We start from the raw sequence: 26,799 nt of genomic DNA, 5'->3' as shown, positions 1-26,799 counted from the left end.
TTATGTAGCATAGTACTGAACCGTTTCATATTTGATCCTTTCGGATGAAAATATGGGGTGTATATTGCACTATAGCTGTTTTTGTCACTGTTATCAATACACTGATCACACAATACTTGAGAAACTTTATAGTTAACAGTTTAACACAAGAAGCAAAAGAAAGAGTCTCTCCTGAGAACTAAATTCATTTCAGTATAGTCCAGTGCCTCATTTGTTGCTCGATCTTACAGCTAAAATCATACAATTATAAAATAAAAGCATGTTTAAAATGATTGAAGAGAAAATATCCAGTTTGTTTGATATGTATCAATGTCATTTAGACATGAACTAGATCTGTTTTGAAATGCACAGTAAGCTTTTAATGTTAATATATTTTAGGAAATAAGGGGAAGGAGAAGTTAAGCCTTACACCATTCTGTGTGCCAGTACGGAAGAAAGAGACATCTGTCAGTGTTAAAGGATTTTATTTAGTCAGCGAAAGTGCCGTAAAGCTTCACCATGTGGAACCTTATTCTTCTTCTCTGGTCCTGCATTCGTATCGGTGAGTTCAAGATTCGTATGTGTGACTTTTGAACTTCTCTAATTTTCACTGGTCTTGTATTCCTGTAGCAGTCAGTCTTTCTTAACACAGTAAACATGCTAATCCTCGCTAATGATATTTGTGTTTTCAGCTGTTGTTGTTGGAGCTTCACAGACAATTACTGGATACAGAGGAGAGAGAGTTGACATCAGATGCTCATATGAATCTGGATATGAATCAAATTCAAAGTATTTTTGTAAAGGGGAGTGTCCCATCATTGGATTTAAAAACATCATGGTTAAATCAGGATCTCCAGCTAAAGACGAGAGATTGTCTCTGACTGACGACACGACTGCCAGAGTTTTCACCGTCACCATCACTGATCTGAGAACAGAGGATGAAGGCCAATACTGGTGTGTTGTGAGGAGGACTGTGCTTTTGCCTGATGTCTATTCAGAGATTTTGTTGCTGGTTAAACTGGGTAAGTGATTGATGCCACTTCTACTAATTGAACTATAGCAATAGTCTAAATTAATGTTTGTATCTGTTTTGAATTGAATTGAGTGTGCTCATGTATTAGTATTATAACTTAATTCTAGTCCATCGTCATTGTTACCCCTTTAGATAAGAAGACTGAAGTTTTAACGACTGTTTCATCAGATCCATTGGCTCAAACCCCTTTACCCCAAACTTCTTCACCTGACACAGGTAAACGCCTCTCAACATCTCACAGGCTCGCTGCTGATGTTTCTCTCATGTAAACATCTTTCATTTCATTCTGTGAACCAGGGGCCGTATTCACAAAAAATGTTACGGCTAAAAGTAGCTCCTAACTGGCGAATTTAGGAGCAACTCCTAAAAATAATGGGCGTGTCACTCGTAACTTTAGGACTCCTAATTTTTTTGACTAAGAGTAATTCACGAAGCATTTTAGCCCTAAAAGTAGCAGCTAAGCCTGGGACAGCTTAAAAGAAGTCGAGAGGACTCCTAACTCACTAAGACCTTCACAAACCGCTTTTTGTGGCATTTCACGTTGCAATGTTTTGAGTATGCGGCGGCTACAGGAGCTTCCAATCGCGAGGGAACAATTTTGCATTGTAGGCATAACTAGGGATGCAATAACGCCACCACCAACAACCAAAACTAGGCTACTCATTGCATGTAAACTAATTGTAACGTTTCATTGTGAATCAAATTCAAATGTTCTTCTCTTTGCAAACGTAGGCAGAGGCATATAGTGACATATTAATTCAATAATGTTGCAAAGATATTGCATCAATCCATATGTTTCATTAGGCTACTAGGCTATTTGTTTTGCCTTACTCTTTATTCATTTAGGCTATTTATTCAGTTATTCATCATCTTCCGTCCTTCGCACTACTTGTGTAGCGCACGCATTCTCAGACCTGTCACCTGTCACTCATCATCGTCATTCCTGCGTTACAATCATCAGCCAATCAAGGTGGTCACTTCAGTCAAGCTCGTGCATGAGTAATGACGTCATCCATAGCAACGGAGACTCGCTCTTAGTTTAGGAGTTGTCATTTTTCTTTACTAAGAGTAGGTCTGAAAGGCATTGTGAATAACTTTTAAGAGAAAACTCCTAGCTAAAATCTTGTAGTGCGATTTAGGAGTACTCCTAGTCAGAGTCCTGCACGGGTCCATTTTTGGAGACCCGCCCCCGCCCGTACCCGCAAAGTTCAGCACCAGATCCGACCCGTCACCCGTGATAATATCAAAATTAAATCCGCACCCGCCCAGACCCGTTAATATTTGGCCCGTTACCCGACCCGTGCCCGCGATAAATCACACACGCTAAAATCATTCCAAGTGCTTTATTTTTTATCTCGCAGACTCGCACCTCTCAACATCGCAACAGCCTAATGAAACAGGCTAAACTAAAGTGCGCTTTGTTTTGCGCCATTCAAGTACACAATCGGCACCTAAATAGGCTATGGAACCTAATAACATAGCCTGTACGCAAAGATCTATTAATGAAAGAAAAAAAAAGAACAAGACAAAAAAAACCTGCTGAGCCTGTCGCTCACAAACCTATATAGGCCTATGCCTATGCATTTACTTTCCCTTAAGGTTACTGTGCAGGAAAAGGATATCGTCCACAGTCCCAGGTTTAAGTTGCGTTCTCCGTTCTTGAATTACAAATCCAGCTGTGGAAAAGTCTCTCTCACTCGCAGCGCTCGATGCTGGGATGGAGAGAACATTCCGCGCAATCATTGACAGGTTGGGAAATGTTTTCGCATGCTCCTTCCACCACAACAAAACATCGAAAGGATCCCCCTTGGGTGGCTTGAACTCGATGTATGCAGAGACCTCGTCCTCGGGCAGCACAGTGTCATCGCTGGAGTCCTCTACGTCTGACAAACAATCAACTGTTGAACGAACTCTCTTCGCAGCTGGGCCCGCCGACATTTTGCGGCCTGGTAGCAGATCTTCACGTTTCTCCTCGAGTTCTATTTAAAAGAAATAGACACATGAATGTATTTATTTAAAAAAACAAAAAAAACATTAACAATAATTGTAAATTATTAAAGACAAGCAATGTTGGAAGTAGAAGTACCACAATGAAATCCCTACTTAAGTAAAAAGTACCTGATTTTAAATACTTTAAGTATTATACTTGCATTACAATTTATTCTCTTAATGTCTATTCTAATAAATATAAGGCTGTAAAACACCCTATATTAAAAATATAAATCGTGACACACCCCTATTTGAAGTTAACATTAGCCTAAATAGAAATAGAAATCACAAAGCCTTTCTTTAAAGTTCATTTCGTTTTGTATTAAATTGTATCTTAATTTTAATCAATATTTCATCAACCAATTGCCTGGATTTAATAAAAATAAGAAGTAAATATAGCAGACAACAGATGATCACGACACGGATGCGAGAGCCGCGTAAACTGGACTGGAGCTCGTATCATGAACATGGAGATTTTTTTCAATTCCTGTTTTGGCAGGTGGAAAAACTGATCATAAAATGTTTTTTTCTTTTTTTTTTCTTCTTTTTTTTTTAAATAAGTATTTGTACTTTGTTACATTCCACCATTGAAATAATCAAGTAGCTTATTAGTTTGTCATTGAATAGCTTACCTTTCACAAGACGCGTGCTTCGTTATGAACTCCCATAATGTCACCATGGTCTGCCAGCAGCTTCAGGCTTTTCAACTTTGGATGCAAGAACATTGCCAGCTTGTGCAAGAGATGCAGCTCAAATTTCTCAGTTAAAATCTTGAGGCATTTTTCTTTAAGCGATGACAATGTCAGACTGTCGGTAGAAGACGGCTGAAGGTGACGTCTGAGGCGCTCCAACCACACAGCTGTCAAGTGAATGGTCGGAGTTTTGGATGCTTCCAGGGCTTTGGTGGCTTCTTTGAATCGTGCCAAAAAATTCACAATGTCATGCAAAGTCTCCTTGCTTATGCAGTTTAAACGGTGTTCTTCGTCACGTTCCTCCAGAAGAGCACGGATGGCCTCGTACTGGCTGCTAATGGAGTCCAGCATCGTGTGAAGCGAGTTCCATCGCGTCTCCACGGATGCTTTCAGCGTTTTTTGCAGACGATTCTGGAGATGTGACTGCTTAAAATAAGTCACAAGCGACTAAGCGGACTCAATGAGACCAGATACCTCTTCGCCAAACAAATCGTCCTCAGCAGGTTTCCCAAATGTGGTATACAATACTGTGTTGAGGATATGTGCTGTGCAACTCAATCTCGTGGCTGTGCGGAGGGCCGCAACAATGTTTGCACCTCTGTCAGTTACGTACACTAGTTTGGGAAAGAACTCATCCAGTCCAAATTTGCGGAGTGCTTGGACAATGGCTGGCCTGAGGTTGTCAGCTGTTTTACGTAAATTGCTGTCCCATTCAGCTGTGCAGAGCACTCGCTCCTGCAGTTCCCAATTGCTTTTAATGTAATGAATTGTAACACATAGATATCCAATTTTTCGGAAATCATCCGTCCACAAATCCAGCGTCACAGCCCCGTTGCTCTCGGTCAATTGTTCCCTCAGCTCCGGAATTATGTCTTGTCTTTTATCCTCGGCATATTTAGTGATCCTACGGGAGACTGTAGTTGGATCGGGCAGAAGCTGACGCGCGTCCACAAGGCCAGCTCGTGCCCCAGTGTCAATTAAGCCCTGTGCCAGTTCCAAAAATCCATCGCCGCACACAGTCTCAAATGATCTAATGTCTCGGCACACAAATTGCACAGCCAATTGTGTTATCGCCTCCTTGTCTTCCCCTCTTGGAGGTTTGTAGCCTTTGGCAAAGTACCTGTCAATTGTCGCACTGGCAACCCCTGCTGTGCTCCTGCAAGTCTCGACATGCTTCCTAAGAGAAGACGTGCCCAGCTTCCGGCTATCAAATGCCAAAACTTTATGGCATGTTTTGCAAGCCGCAAAGCCGCTTATGATGTTATTTTCCTGATCTCGTATTACACCACACTTTCTCCACACATCCGATTTTGCCTTTAAAGACTCGTTGTCAACAATTTTATATTCTCCACTCGCTAACTTTACTTTTACTTCATCCATCCTGCAACGCTCGCTCCAACTAGGCTACGAGAAGCATCAACAAAAGTCGTACTGTCGCAGTGGTGGTGACGTGATGGGTCAAATGTCATAACGTTGTTGCGTATGTGTAATGGTAATTTAAACATACAAATACTGCACGTATTTTTCATCTGCGCTACTACCCGCCCGCAAAGAGTTAATTATCCGCCCGCATCCCCGCCCGTGAATTTTAGGAATGTCACAATCCACCCGTTTTTGCCACTTTTATGCGGGTACCCGCGGGTACCCGCGGGTACCCGACCCGTTGCAGGACTCTGCTCCTAGTGGTAAGATAAAATGCTTTGTGAATACGGCCCCAGATGATTAGCAATTTTGTCTTTTTTTCTATTCTCAGGTTCAATTGGCATCATCATCGCAGGAGTTTTGTTTTTGCTCCTGATATGTGCAGTACCGCTTGTGTTGGCCGTACGGAAGAAAAAGCTGACTTGTGGTAATATTTTTGATATATTAATAAATAAAATCTGCATTACATCAGTGAATTCACAGACACTCTAATGATTGAAAATCTACATGAAAACAGACATAATCATTCAGATTAAAACAATTGGGTTTGTAATAATAGGAATAATAGGTCATTTTTTTTAGTCAGATTCTTGCTGTCTAAACAAAGCAAACGAGACATTGACACAATGCCATGATTCAAGCTAACTTGAAGAATCGAATTCACATACTGGAAGTTTTGAAACTTATATAACATGCATCTATCACAGGTCTGGCCTTCTTCACTGCAGTGCTTCATCTGACATTAAGAAAAGGAGAAGAGGTGAGTCAGAGTCATCTTCCTTGAACATTTCCATCATTAATAACTGTAGTTCCTCTCAAGTATAAGTCAAGGATCACTTTCTTGCCCAACAATGATGAAGCAATTATTTCCTTCTTCCAATGTACAGAATGAATATGATGAAGGGCGCCCGACTGTCCTGCCAAACTCACACACAGCTCGATGTGATAACAGTTCGGCAGCAAACGAGTTTCACAGACCTGCGAACACAGAACCAGCCGACACCAACCTCTACTATATAAATGTTGCTGCTGTAGCGACAAACAGTCTGAGTCCAGATCAGATCTACACAGAAATGAACGCCATTAGACAGAGTCACATTTATCAGTGTCTTACAGCTGATTCTGCTCAAGAAGAGGCGATCTATCACAGCATTGTTAAAAAACAGACTGACTGAACACAGACGCCTCATCAACGAACAACCAAACCCCTTATTTTGCTTAAGACTTTTGTTGCATAATGAATGCTTTGTATAATTTCAAAAATGGTACAGTAGTCTTAATTAATCTTGTCTAATAAATGTATAATGGGTGTAAATATTTGAATATTAATGTCTAGAGTTGGGGCACTGAAGGACACAATATTTTATTCAAAAACGAAACGAAACTACTTGTGTTGTGTCAGCGTTGAGCATTGTAGCCAATCACAGACATGTATAGTAAGCGTGTGAACGTAGTGGCCAATCAGAGGCGTTTTAGAGTCACCATGCGGAGAATTCGCTTAAAATGTATGTTCAGAATCAGCGCGAGTTTTATCCTTTCGCAAATCCCCTCATAAACAACAAAGTCTAGATGCAATATAAAAAAGAGATTCACTGTGCAGTGCGGACAACTTGTTCTGAGAACGCGGTAAGTAAGTGATGGCTTAAAGGGAGCCCTATTGACAATCTAAACAATAGTTTTGTTTTTCATGCTTCTAGAGGACCAGTGGTTACGTTCACACTGTAAAGTTTAAGTAGTGATAACTGCATTTAAATGTGGGAGTGAATCAGCTAAATAAAATTATAATCCTGTGAGTCATGAAATTGCGATGATTTGACACAGTAACCATAGCAACATGAGAACGTGATAACCATAGCAACATTTTGATGTCTAATAATGTTATGATTTTTTGTTACATTTACACTTTGGTCATAAGTTTACATACACCTTGCTGAACCTCCAAAATGTTTTATTTATTTTTTTAATAAGAAGGATCATAAAAATCGTTTGGCTCGAGGTCACGTTGCAAAGGACCCTAGGTTGATTTTACTCCGAACCATCCCTTTAAGAATAGTTTAGTCCACAAGACAAAATACAAACTCAAAATACAAGACAAATTACATAGGCTTGATTTTTAATACCGTGTGTCATTACCTGAAGTATCCACAATTTTATTTTTAATTTGTTTTTGTAATGGTTGTTCATGAGTCCCTTGTTTGTCCCGAACAGTTAAACTGCCCAATGGTCTTCAGAAAAATCCTCCAGCTCCTGCACATTCTTTGCTTTTCCAGCATCTTCTGATATGACTCCTTACTAGCAGTGATTGTATGATTTTGAGATCCATCTTTTCACACTGGTGATAACTGAGGGACCTTTAACATCTTAATAGTTAACTTAATATGACATCTACCAGCAGGGGTTAATTGGGTTAATATGACATCTACCAGCAGGGGTTAATTGGGTTAATATGACATCTACCAGCAGGGGTTAATGGGGTTAATATGACATCTACCAGCAGGGTTAATTGGGTTGATATGACATCTACCAGCAGGGGTTAATATGACATCTATCAGCAGGGGTTAATTGGGATGATATGACATCTACCAACAGGGGTTAATGGGTTGATATGACATCTATCAGCAGGGGTTAATTGGGTTGATATGACATCTATCAGCAGGGGTTAATGGGTTAATATGACATCTACCAGCAGGGGTTAATGGGGTTAATATGACATCTATCAGCAGGGGTTAATGGAGTTTATATGACATCTACCAGCAGGGCTTAATGGGTTGATATGACATCTATCAGCAGGGTTAATTGGGTTGATATGACATCTACCAGCAGGGGTTAATGGGTTAATATGACATCTACCAGCAGGGGTTAATGGGGTTAATATGACATCTATCAGCAGGGGTTAATGGGGTTAATATGACATCTACCAGCAGGGGTTAATTGGTTTAATATGACATCTACCAGCAGGGGTTAATGGGTTAATATGACATCTATCAGCAGGGGTTAATTGGGTTGATATGACATCTACCAGCAGGGGTTAATGGGTTAATATGACAACTAGGAGCAGGGGTTAATGGGGACTTGCTAACCAGCTAAACTTCAACCACTTGGCAGGACTTAGTCTATCATTCTGTTACATTTTCCATTCTGAGGTACTCTATTAAAGACCTGTTTCTACCGGATTTAACCCATACAAGTTAAGTTGGTATCAATTAACATTATTTATTTATTTTAATAAATATTTTAGACTTGATTAAAACCAGTAAATTTAGATTTACCCTTTTTTCAATGTAGGCTATTGACACTCCAATGTCATGAAAGATACCGTATTCAAACAAAAGAGATCTACAAATATTATATTCAGTGCATGCAGTTTTATCAAGTGTGGAAAAAACAATGCATGTATTTTTAAATCCATATTTGAGGTGATTGTAGTGAGTTTACTGCTGGACACGAGAGGAACACTGTCTCGTGACTGACCTGTAACTACTGTAGAGTGAAACATCACATATGAGCTCTTTTAAGATCCTGCGTAGAGAGACAGAAGGGGAAGGAAATGTTGATATTAGTTGCTAATACTGCATGCCGTTTATTCAGTACTGAAGAGAACGACAGTAACGTTTGTCACACAGAATTTGGTCTTTTATTTAAGCGAAACGCTTGTAAAATTTCATCATGTTGGACGTCCTGCTGCTCTTTTCCAGCATCTGTACAGGTGAGTTTGAGACTCTCAGCTCTTTTACACAGAGTTTGACATCTTCTCTTGTTTTTCCTCTGTTATCACATGATCATCAGACTCATATGGATGATATTTGTAAGTTATTATTCTGGCCTGCTTATGTCTCTTGCTCACACATAACAGCTCTATATAATGATATTTGTGTTTTCAGCTGTTGTTGTTGGAGCTTCACAGACAATTACTGGATACAGAGGAGAGAGAGTTGACATCAGATGCTCATATAAATCTGGATATGAATCAAATTCAAAGTATTTTTGTAAAGGGGAGTGTTTATTGCTGAATAAAAACATCATGGTTGAATCAGGATCTCCTGCTAAAGACGAGAGATTCTCTCTGACTGACGAAACGACGACCAGAGTTTTCACCGTCACCATCACTGATCTGAGAACAGAGGATGAAGGCCAATACTGGTGTGGTGTGGAGGGGATTTTGCCTTTGTCTTTGACTTTGCTTGATGACTTTTCAGAGATGTTGTTGCTGGTTAAGGAGAGTAAGTGAATAATGTGACACATTTATTGCAGAAATGTACATGGAAATGGGACAGCAGCTTCATATTATTATATAAAGGTCAATGTCCTGCTTAATTCATGGTTATATACAGTTTAGATGAGTGTGTTAATATATAAATGTAATAACCAAATTCAGGTCTATCTTTTATTTCCACCTTCAGATAACAAGGCCACTGAGGTTTCAACAATCAGCTCATTTTCAGTCACAAGAGAATCAGAAATGAATCCATCCAGCAGCGTCACAGATCATCAGATCTCCTCAACAGGTCCTTCATCTCTTTCTTCTCAACATCTCTTCAGCCTTTAATATGCTTTATCTCTGGTTATTCCCTCACCTGATAATAACCAAATTCAGGCTGATTTTTTCTTTCCACCGTCAGGTAACAAGAGACAAGACCTCTGAGGTTTCAACAATCAGCTTATTTTCAGTCATATATATATATATATATATATATATATGTGTGTGTGTGTGTGTGTGTGTGTGTGTGTGTGTGTGTGTGTGTGTGTGTGTGTTGGACCAAAAAACACACTGTTCACATTTAAATTCATAATTTTCTAATATCTATAGTGAATCTCCATTTTTGTCTGTTTTAGTCCCTCATAGGAGCGTCTCAGTGTTGATAAGTGGATCTGGTGGGAATGTGATTGTGATCACAGCGGCATCTGGAGGATTATTCATCATCATCATCATCATCATATTATCATTTATTATGTAAATAAAAGTCTATCAATAAAGAGTACATAAATATATTTTAAAACTAATTCATCAAGATATTTGATTATTAATTGTATATGACACAATTAAATAACTTTGTTGTGTTTTTGACAGTCAAAAGAAGAGAATAAACAGAAGATCTGCTATAAATGAGGTGAGATGATTAAAGAACCACAGAATAATATCATTAAAGCAATAAAAGTGTTTTATGCTTTTTTGTATATTTAGAGATGTTGTTATGGCTGATCCAACTTGTGATCAAGTCAGTTTACATCATATGTTGTGAAATTATCAGACTGCTCAAACATCTCGCAACAAACTGACAAACTCTGATTGAGACATGAAATCACAATGTTTAAAATCTCTTCTTTTTTGTGCTGTAAATTCCTTCTCTCTGTTTCCCTGTAGAACGATGATCCCAGTGCAGGCTCATATGCAGCTCTTGAGCTCACGTCCACATCATCTGACCTCTACGACACACTTACAGTAAGAGAAATATCAAAAAGTATATGTGCAAAACAGTTTGTTCATTCAAAAGTCAGATAATAATCAATGAGTCTTTCACACAGTCTGTCCATCCCAGACCTGCTGTTCACCAGTCCGGCTCTTCTGAATATCAGAATCTGACTCTTCAGTAGCTTTTCAAGTCTTCCCAAGAAGAAACTCTCCTCACTCTTACTTAATAGATACTAAACAGTCCTTATATTCATTCTTTTCAATCTATATTATATGAGCAATCTCACCAACAGTAATCACATGTTTAAAATTTGTGAGAACGATTATTTATACTATTGTAGTTGTACTTTTTTCATGTGTTTTTTTTTTTTTTTTTTTTTTTTTATGTTTGCGAATCTGAGCAAATGTGTCTTCCTTAACAATAACAATGCATGCCAAGACACCACGCTAAGATAAAGCACAAGTTAAACTTTACTCAACTTTTGTTGCTTCATTGAAGATGTCCACATCACAATGAAAATGAAGAACTTTGTGTGTGAACACACCTAAGACAGACTTTCCATTCTGCAGGGAAGTGATGTTTCTCATAGCTTTTGTAGAAAGTAATGGTTTATGTTTATTAATAAATGAGTTTACCACTGTGAGCTGTTGCTTTATTAAAGTACTTGTGTGAGTAAATCATGTCGGAATATATATAGCAGTTTATTAAAGGGTTTTATCTTTATTCCTTTTTAAATAACAAATTATAAAAAGGTATACATGCCTTTTGTTTTGAATCAGGGTTCGTGTCAAATTGGCCAATATTACGTTCGCCGAGGTCGAGCTCAGCGTGCTACAACTGAATAAAACACATGCAAATAAAAAATAAAATAAATAAAAAAAACACCAGAAAATTAAGAAAACATTAATTTTTCAACACTTCATTATTTTGACAAATTCTGCAAATGGAATTTCTGTATTTGGTTGCGTTGTGAGTATTTGCAGCGTGTTTCTGTATTTGGTTGTGTTGTGAGTATTCACAAGCATTTCTGTATTTGGTTGCGTTGTGAGTATTTGCAGTGTGTTTCTGTATTTGGTTGCGTTGTGAGTCTTTACAGTGTGTTTCTGTATTTGGTTGTGTTGTGAGTATTTGCAGCGTGTTTCTGTATTTGGTTGCGTTGTGAGTCTTTACAGTGTGTTTCAGTATTTGGTTGTGTTGTAAGTATTCGCAAGCATTTCTGTATTTGGTAGCGTTGTGAGTATTTGCAGTGTGTTTCTGTATTTGGTTGCGTTGTGAATATTTGCAGCACGTTTGCATTTTCATTGTGACAAACAGGACGTGATTGCTGATAAAAGGAGGAGCGACCACAGTGAAGGACAAGAGATGACCAGGCCTGGATTTTATGTTGTGTTTTGTTTATGTTTTATTATGTGTCTGTGCCCCTCACGGACGACTGCCGTCCACAGATAATAAAACAAACAAAACACAACATAAAATCCAGGCCTGGTCCTCTCTCGTCCTTTACTGTCGTCGCTCCTCCTTTTATGCTTCCCCTCCTCCGTGAGAGATACGAGACCAGTGTGTTGCCCAAGTGTTGCTCATCAGCAATCTCGTTCTGTCACGGCCCTCTGCCTCGTCCTGCTCGCCACAAACGTATGGCACAGATTTTTTTTAAGGCCCCTAAAAGCAGCTGTCACTGAGATGCTGTTGCATACATACATGTTTTAGTTCTATTGTACAAGCTTTCCATGACAATAAAAAAAGTTTAAATTTCAATAACATTTATTTAGCGGCTAAAATAATAGACCATGTAGTAATTTGCACATTTACTGTAAATATCAAAGATAAAAGTAAATCATGAGAGCAGTTTCATTTTTAATAATAATAATAATAAAAAAATTATTCTGTTGAAGTTTTATTCACACACAAGGAAAAGCCGAGACATACTGTATATGACATAATTAGCAAAAACAATTTTATTTAAAGGGCATATTGCAGGTTAGAGTACCCAGTGAGCCAATGTATATAAAAATAATGTAGGAACTAGATTTAAATATAAACATATACTCATAAAATGCTATTTAGGCTTCTGGAGACGTTTTTGTGAGAAAATTTTACTTCCGCATTTGAAAACCGCCAAACCGGAAGTGACGTAATGGGAGGGAGTGCGGTCACAGTAAACAATAGGAAAGCAATGGATCACAATGACAGTTCGGACGCTGAGGAAATTGTAGCCTTAATGTTTACTCGTATGACGGACCTCAGCCATATAATTATGAGCCTGCTATGCAGTCAAGAGAGCAGGGACAGGCCAGGAATAGACAAAACAACGGTCAGAGGAGACACACTGAGTTATGGTGCAAGGAGAACAGGGCAGGGGTCTTGCTGAGAGACCAGTGTTAGCTTATAGATATATTCACATTTGCCGACGATATGTATAACATTATGCTCACATATTCACAATATTGTATTATTATACAATATTTTTATAAAGATTATTATATAAAGCAATAGCAAAACTAGTGTTGGACGCTTACCTGCATGTGTTGTGTGTGTCAGCCATTAGGAGAGTTTCCATAGAAAGAGGGACTTTATAAAGGCTTTGAATGGCCCCATTTGGTGACAATGAATAAAAAAATAATCACAATCACATCTGTCTTACTGTATAAAAACTTTATATGTAGAAACAGCCAACACAAACATTAAAGTGGTTTTGTACAGATTGAAATTGAATTATAGAACATTATATATAATATTTATAATAATAATATGTTTCGGCTGCAGACTAATAACAAACACATAAATGCATTACATTACAAGTTTATGTAGGATATGTTAAAGCTGCAGTCCGTAGCTTTTCCTCTTTGTCGCCATCTCTGTTTGAAATCTGCAATTGCAGTAATTCGCGGAATTATCAACTTTACGTGAGTTGTGCCTCGACACAGCACAGCGCGGATGAACACAATGTTTTGAGGGGAATGTGTGGCTGTCAGTCGCCGCGCCGGTGTGGATACTGTCATTCAGAATCACAGATTATACTTTTTGGAAGTATGACCAACATAAGAGTTTTCACCGGAAAATGTAACATCCACTTTTGTTTTGACCAACTAAGGGGAAAAAAGCATTGCAGTAAATCGCGCTGATTAAATCTAACGATCGCTTATCATATCAATAATATTTGTTGTCATCATCACCAACCCAGCCAGCCAAGAGGTCCCATACCCCCAGCATCAACCAGCACCCCCACCTACACAGCAACCATCATCACCAGCCCGGCCAGCCAAGAGGTCCCGTACCCCCCAGCATCAACCAGCACCCCCACCTACACAGCAACCATCATCACCAACCCGGCCAGCCAAGAGGTCCTGTACCCCCAGCATCAACCAGCACCCCCACCTACACAGCAACCATCATCACCAGCCCGGCCAGCCAAGAGGTCCCGTACCCCCCAGCATCAACCAGCACCCCCACCTACACAGCAACCATCATCACCAGCCCGGCCAGCCAAGAGGTCCCGTACCCCCCAGCATCAACCAGCACCCCCACCTACACAACAACCATCATCACCAACCCGGCCAGCCAAGAGGTCCCGTACCCCCAGCATCAACCAGCACCCCCACCTACACAGCAACCATCATCACTAACCCAGCCAGCCAAGAGGTCCCGTACCCCCCAGCATCAACCAGCACCCCCACCTACACAGCAACCATCATCACCAGCCCGGCCAGCCAAGAGGTCCCGTACCCCCCCAGCATCAACCAGCACCCCCATCTACACAGCTACACAGCATCAACCATCATCACCAACCCGGCCAGCCAAGAGGTCCCGTACCCCTCCAGCATCAACCAGCACCCCCAGCTACACAGCAACCATCATCACCAACCCGGCCAGCCAAGAGGTCCCGTACCCCCCAGCATCAACCAGCACCCCCACCTACACAGCAGCCAGCTCCACTGTCTTGGAAGACGGAAAAAGACCCAGACATCGCTCCCCCTGTCTCCAGGTTTCAACCAGCTCGAACACCAGGGCCACAGCTCAGCTCCACTTCCACATATACACCCCTCGACCTCTTCAAACTTTTCTTCCCTGTACAAACCATACAAACACTGTGCCAAAACACAAACAAGCAGGCTGCTAAACAAATGGCACAGGGAAAGAAATATAAATGGTTAGATGTGAACATAGGGGAGTTTTACAAGTACATTGGACTGCTTCTGTACATGGCCATGGTGAAACTCGACAGCATTGCAGATTACTGGAGACAGAATCACTTCTTTGCCACTTCCAGTACAGATCATGCCACGGGACAGATACAGAGCACTTTCTTGGAACCTTCATCTTAGCGACCCTGAAGAGGATGTCCATAACGACAAAAAAAAGGGCACAGCCGACCATGACAAACTTTTCAGACTGAAACCCCTGATGAACACCATCAAAAATGCCTGCAAGTCATTTTATCATCCTCACAGAGATGTGGCTGTGGATGAAAAAATGGTTGCATCAAAGGCCAAAACTGGGATGACGCAGTACATGAAGGCAAAACCGATAAAAGTGGGGATTCAAGTTGTTTGTCTTGGCAGACTCACGGAATGGCTATACAGTGGACTTTTCCGTTTACACCGGCAAAAGTGACATCCCCTCTGGACATGGCCTTTCCTATGATGTTGTGATGTCCCTGGTACAACCAGGTTACCTTGGCACGGGCTACCACATTTACATGGACAATTTTTATTCTAGCCCCAAGCTCTTCAGGGCTCTCCATGAGTAAAAATTTGCTGCCTGTGGGACCTACAGGAGAACTGTCACAGGTCAAACCAGCCAAACCAGACTGCACCCACCCCTGGAAACCGGGTACCACCTCGAGGAACGTGTCAAGGACCAGACAGACAAGGGAATAAAGGAATAACAAATTTCTTTATTAAGTGAAGAGCAGTAATTTGAAAATCCTAATTAAAATCTTCTTTCTTGTCACCAGAGGGAATTCGATGGCCCCCTGGACCGTAGAGGGGAGAACGATCGTGGCGGCCCTGCAGCTCGTTGGAGAGGGATCAGAGGGGAAACTCACACCGTCTAGGTAGGTCACTGGGTAAGTACTCTTTACAGGACTCAAGAGGAAGTCGTGGTTATACGGACCCCATTCGAACTGGAACCAGGTAAGTATTCATGGGCGGGAGTGGAACAAGTCCCGGATGCTGCCCCAAAGGTAAGTACCCAGGGAGCGGTTGCCTCAGACTCGGACGAAGCACAGGGACACAGATGGCGAGCGGACCGGGCCAGGAGGAGAAACAGGTAAGTATATCCCGGTAGATGTCCTTTATGCCGGACCAGTTAGAACGGGGGCCTTTAGCCGGGATGTGAGGAAACCTTGGACAACAGGAAGACACTTCGATCGAGGCACGTGCCGCAGCTATTCCTTTTCCTTCTCGACAGGGGCAGCGGCTTGCAACGTAGGCATGGAGAGCCACCAGGCAGAAGAACACTTTAAGCAAGACGCTCCCCTTCAGCTGTGTACTGCAACAATACAACAGGGTTCAACGGTTCAGCAGTATACAAGTGCTTGACAGTGATACCTTCTCTCTTTCTGAACAGGGCGGAGGCCTTCAATGGGGCATGTGAAGACCACCAGGCGGGGAGGACACTTTGAGCGAGACACTCCACTTCGGCTGTGCGCTGTAACCGGGTAGCAGGGTTTAACTCTTCAACAGCATATGAAACATTCAGTTGAAATAACCTCTCTTTCTGAACAGGGCAGAGGCCTTCAATGGGGCATGTGGAGACCACCAGGCGGGGAGGACACTTTGAGCGAGACACTCCACTTCGGCTGTGCGCTGTAACCAGGTAGCAGGGTTTAACTATTCGACAGCAGATGAAACATTCAGTTGAAATACCTTCTCTCTTTCTGAACAGGGCAGAAGCTTTCGATGGGGCATGTGAAGACCACCAGGCGGGGAGGACACTTTGAGCGAGACACTCCACTTCGGCTGTGCGCTGTAACCAGGTAGCAGGGTTTAACCATTCGACAGCAGATGAAACATTCAGTTGAAATACCTTCTCTCTTTCTGAACAGGGCAGAAGCTTTCGATGGGGCATGTGAAGACCACCCGGCGGGGAGGTCACTTTGAGCGAGACACTCCACTTCGGCTGTGCGCTGCAACCAGGTAGCAAGGTTTAACTCTTCGACAGCATATGAAACATTCAGTTGAAATACCTTCTCTCTTTCTGAACAGAGCAGAAGCTTTCGATGGGGCGTGTAAAGACCACCAGGCGGGGAGGTCACTTCACTTCAGCTGTACACTGTAGCAGTGCAACAGAATTTAACCATTCAACAGTAGATGAAACATTCAGCTGCAATACCTTCTCTCGTTCTGAACAGGGCAGCGGCTTTCAATAGAAGCGTGTGGAGACCACCAGGCAGGGAGGATGCTTTAAGCGAGACGCTCCGCTTCAGCTGTGCACTGTAACAATGCAACAGGATTTAACCATTCAACAGTAGATGAAACATTCAGCTGCAATACCTTCTCTCGTTCTGAACAGGGCAGCGGCTTTCGTTAGGAGCGTGTGGAGACCACCAGGCGGGGAGGATGCTTTAAGCGAGACGCTCCGCTTCAGCTGTGCACTGTAACAATGCAACAGGATTTAACCATTCAACAGTAGATGAAACATTCAGCTGCAATACCTTCTCTCGTTCTGAACAGGGCAGCAGCTTTCGTTAGGGGAATGTGGAGACCACCAGGCGGGGAGAATGCTTTAAGCGAGACACTCCACTTCAGCTGTACACTGTAACAATGTAACAGGATTTAACCATTCAACAGTAGATGAAACATTCAGCTGCAATACCTTCTCTCGTTCTAAACAGGGCAGCGGCTTTCGTTAGGGGCGTGTGGAAACCACCAGGCGAGGAGGATGCTTTAAGCGAGACACTCCACTTCAGCTGTACACTGTAACAATGTAGCAGGGTTTAACAGTTCAACAGCATATAAAACATTCAGCATTAACAGAGCCGGGCTGTCTCAAAATGGTAAGTTGGGCGCTTGATATATCAAAACCTTCCTTGGAGACAGCGGGTGAAAGACTGTAAGGAGAGAGTGCACAGCAGACTACTATTACTTCTCCACACGATGAACTTCACTCCATAACACAAACCGTGTGAATCGTCACTTCAGGCACTGCATTCCACTCGCACACCGTGCATTCGGGCCAGCACTCACCCACCGGTCTTTCTCCCACCAGATCAACTCTCGTCTCTCGCAAGGGCTCAACTTCTCTCCAGAGACAGAAGACGACGGGTGCAGCAATCGTCACATTCAGCGAGGAGCGGACAAAAGTTGGAGACAGATCAACAATTCACTCGGTGTACTAGTTCACTCGTGCCACACACTTTCCAAACTCTCAACACCACTTCAGTGTTAGTGCATATAAACAACGAATCCGATACTCATCACTTTGCGTCTTCCCCACTGCTGACGATATTCCTTGGGTTTTCGTTGACAAATACACTCTCTTCTTTCCACTTCTCAGCTTCAATCTTCGCCCGCTTCACAGCCCAGCCTCAAATACAAAACAACCCGCCGACAAACACAGTATCTCACGGGAGGAGAACCACCCAGCAGTCTGCTTCCTCTCTATTTTTAAAGCCCCATCTGAATACGTGTTCCTCTCACAACACTCTCTGTAATTACTCCACACCTGCTGTCAATCGGGCAATTGGCCTTGCTGCCATGGCAACAGATTCGCAGTGCAACAGAGACGGGTGTCCACTGGAGGTCTCCACAACAACACTGCATTCACAAGGACTTTAGTCTTTTCTCTAATTTTTGTCACACCGTGACATACCCCCCTGCCAAAAACGTTCTAGTCCCTAGAACGGGATCCGGACACCCAATCTCCATACCTGACTGGGGGTTGCCCCCGGTTCTCCCGTTGGGATCGTCTTGGCGGGGAATTAGGTTCTTCGGGCCTTGGCCCTATACCCAGTCTCCGAGGGACCACAGCCCATCCCACCAAGGGAGGCATCCACGCTGGTTCAGTCGGAGGTCTCTCTACAGCTGGTTTGGGGTAATTTGGACAAGGGCGCATCAGATTTCGGTGGAGCACCCGCTCTGGACCTTCTCTCCCTTCGAGAAGGCATACACAGGCTGATCGAGATGCGGCTGTCGTTGGACCACATACGGCTGGGGCTCCCACCGATCACTGAGTTTACCCTTTCCTTGTCGCCGGTTATCTCGCACTAGCACTCTTTCGCCGGGCAGTAGCGGTGCACTTCGAGCCGTACGGTCATACAACCTTTTGTTCTTAGCTGCAGCTTGGTTAATTCGGTCCGAGACCCGTTCATAGGCCAGTTGAAGGCGTTGATGGTGTCTGGTCACCCACCCCGTTACGCTGCCTCCCTCTTCAGCTGCCGCAGTCCCCAGCAGTAGGTCAACCTGTAGTCTCACATGCCTTCCAAACATCAGGTAGGTCGGTGCATAACCGGTCGTGCTGTGAATGCTGTTGTTGTACGCCTGTACCATCGCCGGGAGGTTGTCAACCCAATGTCCCTGTTGGTCGCCTTCCAGGGTCCCCAAGAGACCGATCAGCGTCTGGTTAAACCTCTCACACCCTCCGTTCCCTTGAGGATGATAGGGCGTCGTATGGGTCTTCCTACATCCATACAGTTGGCACAACTCATGCACTACCCTGGATTCAAAATTTGGCCCTTGATCCGAATGGAACACTTCAGGACACCCGAAGGGCTGGATGACATACCTCCACAGGGCATTAGCGGTGGTGATGGCGGTTTGGTCCAGAGTTGGGATGGCCCAGGCATATTTAGTGAACAAGTCCGTGATCACTAAGATGTTTTGAATCTGGTCGACCGGCCTACCCAACGTCAGATAATCCATAGCGATGATATGCATCGGTGCTTTGGCTCGAATGGGGACCATTGGAGCTCGAGGCTCTTTCCTGGCTTTAAACAAGGTACAGCGCGGGCAGCCCTGCAGGTAAGCCCTCGTAGTCCCCTCCATCCCAGGCCAGTAGAAGTGGCGTCGTAAGAGTGCCGTCGTCCTCTCCTGCCCTTGATGACCCAGCCTGGTGTGATAAGCCTCCAGCAGAGCGTGACACCTCCCCTCGGGGACCACTACCTGACAAACCGGGTCACCCGAGTGCGAGTCCTGGAGGGACCGACAAATCACCCCCTCCTTCAGATGGAGCCTCTCCTTCTGGCCCAACAGGCCTCTCACAATTCGGGTTTGAGCCCGACGTTCCGCGCCCTCCGGCCAATTGCCCTGTCCCAACCAGGCCCGGACCAGTAACAGGTCCTCATCCTCACCCTGCAACATCCTCCAGCGCTGTGGGTCCCATCCCCAACTTGCAGGCGGCTCCTCCGGTGGTTGTCCCGGTGCCTCCACAATGCCCACCATCATTCCCTCGTCGCGGTCTACCTCAAGCATGGATCTCGGATCTTCCGGCCCTCCTTCAGGCCACCTAGACAGCACGTCAGCGTTGGTATGTTCCCTTCCTGGCCGGTACTGGAGCTGATAATCAAAGTTGGCCAATTGCGCCGCCCACCTCTGTTCCACCGCCCCCAGCTTGGCGGTTTGCAGGTGTACCAGCGGATTGTTGTCGGTCACCACGGTTACCTTTGCTCCCCATAGATAGTCTTTGAACTTCTCACTGAGCGCCCACTTCATGGCCAGTAACTCGAGCTTGAAGGAACTATAGTTGGCATCGTTCCTCTCCGCGGGATGTAAACTCCGACTAGCATAAGCAATAACTCTCTCCTCCTCCTGTTGTTTCTGAGCTAAGACAGCCCCCAAGCCCAGATGGCTAGCATCAGTGTAAAGAATGAAGGGCTGTGTGAAGTCAGCGTATGCCAGAATGGGTGCTTGTAATAACTCCTGCTTGAGCCTCTGGAAGGCGGTCTCGCATGCCGGATCCCACTGAATCGCCGGGGACCCTCGGCCCCTGGCGTGTCCTGTTCCACCCAGCAGCTGGTTCATGGGTTTGGCGATCTTAGAGAAATCTTTAATGAATCGCCTGTAGTACCCTACGAAGCCGAGGAAAGATCGGACCTGGCGCACGGTCTTTGGGGCAGCCCACCCCTGCACAGCCGACACCTTCTCTGGGTCCACAGCGATTCCTGCAGCGCTCACGATATGGCCCAGGAACTTGACCTCCTTCCGGAAAAGTTGGCATTTATCCGGTTGGAGCTTCAGCCCGTATTTCTCAAGAGAGCGGAACACCTGCTCAAGGTGCTGAAGGTGAGACTCAAAGTCGGAGGAATAGATAATCACGTCATCCAGGTACACAAGAGTGGTATCCATCAGCTGGCCCCCTAGACAGCGCTGCATTAGCCGTTGGAACGTGGCAGGGGCGTTGCAGAGGCCGAACGGCATCCGGTCCCACTCGTATAACCCAAAGGGAGTCGTGAAGGCCGTCTTCTCCCGGTCCCGCTCGTCCACCTGTACCTGCCAGTATCCGCTCGCCAAGTCTAGTGTGGAATACCAGGCCGCCCGTGTGAGACTTGTAAGGGAATCCTCGACTCGAGGCAATGGAAAAGCATCCCGCTTCGTCACTCGGTTCAACCTCCGATAATCCACACAGAATCTCCATGCGCCTGTCTTCTTCCTCACCAGAACAATCGGGGCCGCCCAAGGGCTGCTGCTCTCGCGGATGATCCCTTTGTCCAGCATCCCTCGCAGAAGAGCACGAACCTCAGAGTATAATGTCGGGGGTACCGGTCGGTAGCGCTCTCTACTAGGCGTGGCTTCTCCGGTGGGAATTTGATGTTTTACGATGTTAGTACACCCATAGTCCTCGTCATGGGTGGAAAACAACTGTGGCCATTTTGATAGAAAAGCCTTGAGCCGTCTTATCTGATCCTCCTCCAGCCCCTCTCCCCGTAGGGACTCACCTCCGAGGTGGGCCGGCAGTCCTCCTCCAGCCTCTCTTCTGTGCATCCCCGTCTGCGCCAAAGCAACCTCCACTACGGTTGGGCCTACTTGGCTGAACTTGACTCCTCCTGGCTCTTGCACTTGCTGGGGTTTCACCGAGGTAACTCGGGCTAGACACTGATGACGATGCAGTTGGATCGGGAAAGGGTTCGTGTTCCAGACTCTCACCCGGATTCGGCCTCCTTGGGCAGATGCCAGTCCTCTGGCCACCTCCACCTTAGGACCATCGTTGTACGGTTCCACCAGCACCCACTCTTCCGGGTGGTAAAGTCTAGGGGGCACCCTGACCCAAACCATCGCCTCGCTTCGAGCCGGGATGGACAAAGCATAGCGGCAAGCCACTCTTCCAGTGCTCTCCCGGTCCCCCTGCTGTTCAGTCAGGCAAACTCGGCGACAGTCAGCTCTAATGCGATCCCATTCTCTGCCCTCAGGTGTCGCAGTTGCTCGGGCCGGCCTGCTCTGGAACAGCCCCTCCCAGCATTCGGAAATGACATTCATGCCCAGCAGGGCGCGATAAGACCCCAGGCATGCGTCGCGAACCACCACCACTCCCTTCTGGGGTACAACCATGCCATGAATTTCTAGGTCTGTCACCACATATCCCACGTACGGGATGTCGAGACCATTGGCCCCTCGCAGAGTTAACCAGGAGGGCGACTCCCGTCAGAGTAGGCTCGCTCCCGCGGTGAGGGTAATGAATGGAGGCGTTCTCGACGGAGTTCCTCGACGACAGACTTAGACAGATCAGACATTTGCTCACGGATATCCCTTTTCAATTCTTCCCGGAGGGCATGCTTCCAATCGGAAGTAACAGGGGCCGAAGGCCCACTGACAGCGTTCGCAGCCAGACAGCTGGGGGGATCCACACCTTCGGTGTGGTCACGCTCGAGGGCTTGAGCCTCTCGCCGCAGCTCTTCGAACGTGAGGTCAGGATTCCGTCTCAGTTGCACCCGCAAACTCTGACGCACGGGACCCTCCCGTAATCCTAACAGAAACTGATCTCGCAATAGGGTTTCCTCGTCCCCCAGGCCGTGATCCTGTCTTCCCTTTAGCCTGGTAAACTGTTCCCTCAGTTGCAACGCGAATGGCCGAACAGTTTGTCGAGGCCCTTGCCTACAATTAAAGAATTGTGTTCTCAGGACAGCTACCGGGGTGGTGTCTCCGTATTGTACCGTGAGGAAATCAAAGATGGCTCGGACTGTGGTTCGGGTTGCTTCCGGCGCTGCCTGTACTTCTCTTCTTGCTTCTCCCTCCAACGAATTTAACACGAACTGTACCTTCTGAAGGGCATTTAGCCCTTGGAGCCCTGCCAGGTATTCAACCTGGGTCTTCCATGCTGACAGGCTCAATTCTGACCCCGGACCTCCGTACTTCTGGGCCCACGGGGCCCCCATAAAGAAAGGCATAACCGGCTGTCGGGCCACTGGCTCTTCTTCTTCTGCCATTTAGGTCCTTGATCGCTCCACTCGAGGTGGTAACCCTGCCGACTACGCCAAGTTCTGTCACAGGTCGGGGTGGGCCAAACCAGACTGCATCCACCCCTGGAAACCGGGTACCACCTCGAGGAACGTGTCAAGGACCAGACAGACAAGGGAATAAAGGAATAACAAATTTCTTTATTAAGTTAAGAGCAGTAATTTGAAAATCCTAATTAAAATCTTCTTTCTTGTCACCAGAGGGAATTCGATGGCCCCCTGGACCGTAGAGGGGAGAACGATCGTGGCGGCCCTGCAGCTCGTTGGAGAGGGATCAGAGGGGAAACTCACACCGTCTAGGTAGGTCACTGGGTAAGTACTCTTTACAGGACTCAAGAGGAAGTCGTGGTTATACGGACCCCATTCGAACTGGAACCAGGTAAGTATTCATGGGCGGGAGTGGAACAAGTCCCGGATGCTGCCCCAAAGGTAAGTACCCAGGGAGCGGTTGCCTCAGACTCGGACGAAGCACAGGGACACAGATGGCGAGCGGACCGGGCCAGGAGGAGAAACAGGTAAGTATATCCCGGTAGATGTCCTTTATGCCGGACCAGTTAGAACGGGGGCCTTAAGCCGGGACGTGAGGAAACCTTGGACAACAGGAAGACACTTCGATCGAGGCACGTGCTGCAGCTATTCCTTTTCCTTCTCGACAGGGGCAGCGGCTTGCAACGTAGGCATGGAGAGCCACCAGGCAGAAGAACACTTTAAGCAAGACGCTCCCCTTCAGCTGTGTACTGCAACAATACAACAGGGTTCAACGGTTCAGCAGTATACAAGTGCTCGACAGTGATACCTTCTCTCTTTCTGAACAGGGCGGAGGCCTTCAATGGGGCATGTGAAGACCACCAGGCGGGGAGGACACTTTGAGCGAGACACTCCACTTCGGCTGTGCGCTGTAACCGGGTAGCAGGGTTTAACTCTTCAACAGCATATGAAACATTCAGTTGAAATACCTTCTCTCTTTCTGAACAGGGCAGAGGCCTTCAATGGGGCATGTGGAGACCACCAGGCGGGGAGGACACTTTGAGCGAGACACTCCACTTCGGCTGTGCGCTGTAACGAGGTAGCAGGGTTTAACTATTCGACAGCAGATGAAACATTCAGTTGAAATACCTTCTCTCTTTCTGAACAGGGCAGAAGCTTTCGATGGGGCGTGTGAAGACCACCAGGCGGGGAGGACACTTTGAGCGAGACACTCCACTTCGGCTGTGCGCTGTAACCAGGTAGCAGGGTTTAACTATTCGACAGCAGATGAAACATTCAGTTGAAATACCTTCTCTCTTTCTGAACAGGGCAGAAGCTTTCGATGGGGCATGTGAAGACCACCCGGCGGGGAGGTCACTTTGAGCGAGACACTCCACTTCGGCTGTGCGCTGCAACCAGGTAGCAAGGTTTAACTCTTCGACAGCATATGAAACATTCAGTTGAAATACCTTCTCTCTTTCTGAACAGAGCAGAAGCTTTCGATGGGGCGTGTAAAGACCACCAGGCGGGGAGGTCACTTCACTTCAGCTGTACACTGTAGCAGTGCAACAGAATTTAACCATTCAACAGTAGATGAAACATTCAGCTGCAATACCTTCTCTCGTTCTGAACAGGGCAACGGCTTTCAATAGAAGCGTGTGGAGACCACCAGGCAGGGAGGATGCTTTAAGCGAGACGCTCCGCTTCAGCTGTGCACTGTAACAATGCAACAGGATTTAACCATTCAACAGTAGATGAAACATTCAGCTGCAATACCTTCTCTCGTTCTGAACAGGGCAGCGGCTTTCGTTAGGAGCGTGTGGAGACCACCAGGCGGGGAGGATGCTTTAAGCGAGACACTCCACTTCAGCTGTACACTGTAACAATGTAACAGGATTTAACCATTCAACAGTAGATGAAACATTCAGCTGCAATACCTTCTCTCGTTCTGAACAGGGCAGCGGCTTTCGTTAGGGGCGTGTGGAGACCACCAGGCGGGGAGGATGCTTTAAGCGAGACGCTCCGCTTCAGCTGTGCACTGTAACAATGCAACAGGATTTAACCATTCAACAGTAGATGAAACATTCAGCTGCAATACCTTCTCTCGTTCTGAACAGGGCAGCAGCTTTCTTTAGGGGCATGTGGAGACCACCAGGCGGGGAGAATGCTTTATGCGAGACACTCCACTTCAGCTGTACACTGTAACAATGTAACAGGATTTAACCATTCAACAGTAGATGAAACATTCAGCTGCAATACCTTCTCTCGTTCTAAACAGGGCAGCGGCTTTCGTTAGGTGGCGTGTGGAAACCACCAGGCGAGGAGGATGCTTTAAGCGAGACACTCCACTTCAGCTGTACACTGTAACAATGTAGCAGGGTTTAACAGTTCAACAGCATATAAAACATTCAGCATTAACAGAGCCGGGCTGTCTCAAAATGGTAAGTTGGGCGCTTGATATATCAAAACCTTCCTTGGAGACAGCGGGTGAAAGACTGTAAGGAGAGAGTGCACAGCAGACTACTATTACATAACACAAACCGTGTGAATCGTCACTTCAGGCACTGCATTCCACTCGCACACCGTGCATTCGGGCCAGCACTCACCCACCGATCTTTCTCCCACCAGATCAACTCTCGTCTCTCGCAAGGGCTCAACTTCTCTCCAGAGACAGCAGACGACGGGTGCAGCAATCGTCACATTCAGCGAGGAGCGGACAAAAGTTGGAGACAGATCAACAATTCACTCGGTGTACTAGTTCACTCGTGCCACACACTTTCCAAACTCTCAACACCACTTCAGTGTTAGTGCATATAAACAACAAATCCGATACTCATCACTTTGCGTCTTCCCCACTGCTGACGATATTCCTTGGGTTTTCGTTGACAAATACTTCACTCTCTTCTTTCCACTTCTCAGCTTCAATCTTCGCCCGCTTCACAGCCCAGCCTCAAATACAAAACAACCCGCCGACAAACACAGTATCTCACAGGAGGAGAACCACCCAGCAGTCTGCTTCCTCTCTATTTTTAAAGCCCCATCTGAATACGTGTCCCTCTCACAACACTCTCTGTAATTACTCCACACCTGCTGTCAATCGGGCAATTGGCCTTGCTGCCATGGCAACAGATTCGCAGTGCAACAGAGACGGGTGTCCACTGGAGGTCTCCACAACAACACTGCATTCACAAGGACTTTAGTCTTTTCTCTAATTTTTGTCACACCGTGACAGAACCGCAAGGACTGCCCTCACAAATAACGCCCTCACAAAGAAATCAGAAAGAGGCTCCATAAGATGGATCCGGGATGGCTCATCTATGTGAAATGGATGGACATGAGGGAAGTATCAGTCTGCTCCACACTAGGGCTGAACGATACATATAATTTTCATGAACTTGATATGAACTCGCGCGATGAACACATCGCAACAGACAGCCAGACACGATGAATAAGGGAAAGCAGTTTATTACATGCACCAAGAGCATGTAATAAACGTTTGACCTATCACGTTTAGCCCTGAACACATGGTTGGCGCATTCATGCTATTTGGCCAATCAGGTGAAGCCCCAGGAAGTGTCAGCTACGCTCAGATTGATTTGTGAGGTGTCAATTTAGTTGCGACACTGTGCCGTTATCAAATACAATGGCGGAAGAAGGAGAGAAGAGTGAGGAAAATGTGGTGGCTGACGAAGACCTTGTGGTGAAAAAGAACAGCACTTCAGCCTATGTGGAATTATTTTGGATTTAGGAGAGATGACGCGTTACAAACACAGGTAATGTAGACTAACCATGTTCCGTACACAACGATATTCCGTACAGATGACCTTTTCCCACCAATCGCTGAATAAATATGAGCCATTACAGTTATTTTAAATGGCCATTTTTATTTCTATTTATTTATTTGAGTATAAAAGTTAT

The 26,799-nt window shown here is 45.4% G+C and overlaps 3 protein-coding genes across 4 annotated transcripts in view; 2 read left to right on the top strand and 1 right to left on the bottom strand.

Annotated features, from left to right (window-relative positions):
* Window positions 1–26,799, bottom strand: part of LOC311077688 (B-cell receptor CD22-like) — a 271,893-nt gene that overhangs the window by 91,140 nt on the left and 153,954 nt on the right. The gene's annotated exons all lie outside the window — the stretch shown is intronic.
* On the top strand, window positions 373–6,430 carry LOC311078076 (protein CD300H-like). Of its 2 annotated transcripts, none has more exons than XM_084106751.1 (6): window positions 373–541; window positions 672–1,001; window positions 1,181–1,228; window positions 5,447–5,542; window positions 5,823–5,875; window positions 6,003–6,430. In XM_084106751.1, the coding sequence occupies exons 1-6, from the start codon at window positions 499–501 to the stop codon at window positions 6,288–6,290; spliced, it is 858 nt and encodes a 285-aa protein (XP_083962877.1). In that variant the 5' UTR covers window positions 373–498; the 3' UTR covers window positions 6,291–6,430. The 2 variants fall into 2 exon arrangements, with proteins under 2 accessions (XP_083962877.1, XP_083962876.1); XM_084106750.1 differs by having other exon boundaries at window positions 381–541; window positions 1,145–1,228.
* Window positions 8,660–11,169, top strand: LOC311078353 (protein CD300H-like). Its single transcript, XM_084107117.1, has 7 exons — window positions 8,660–8,821; window positions 8,997–9,335; window positions 9,516–9,620; window positions 9,949–10,066; window positions 10,184–10,223; window positions 10,478–10,555; window positions 10,639–11,169. Exons 1-7 carry the CDS (start codon window positions 8,782–8,784, stop codon window positions 10,705–10,707), a joined length of 789 nt encoding a protein of 262 aa, XP_083963243.1. The 5' UTR covers window positions 8,660–8,781; the 3' UTR covers window positions 10,708–11,169.

Source organism: Abramis brama (genome assembly GCF_963993115.1).
Source record: "Abramis brama genome assembly, chromosome: 2".
Taxonomy (NCBI): Eukaryota; Metazoa; Chordata; class Actinopteri; order Cypriniformes; family Leuciscidae; genus Abramis; species Abramis brama.
The sequence above is the reverse complement of the archived record's forward strand: the minus strand, read 5'-3'. Positions and strand labels throughout refer to the sequence as shown.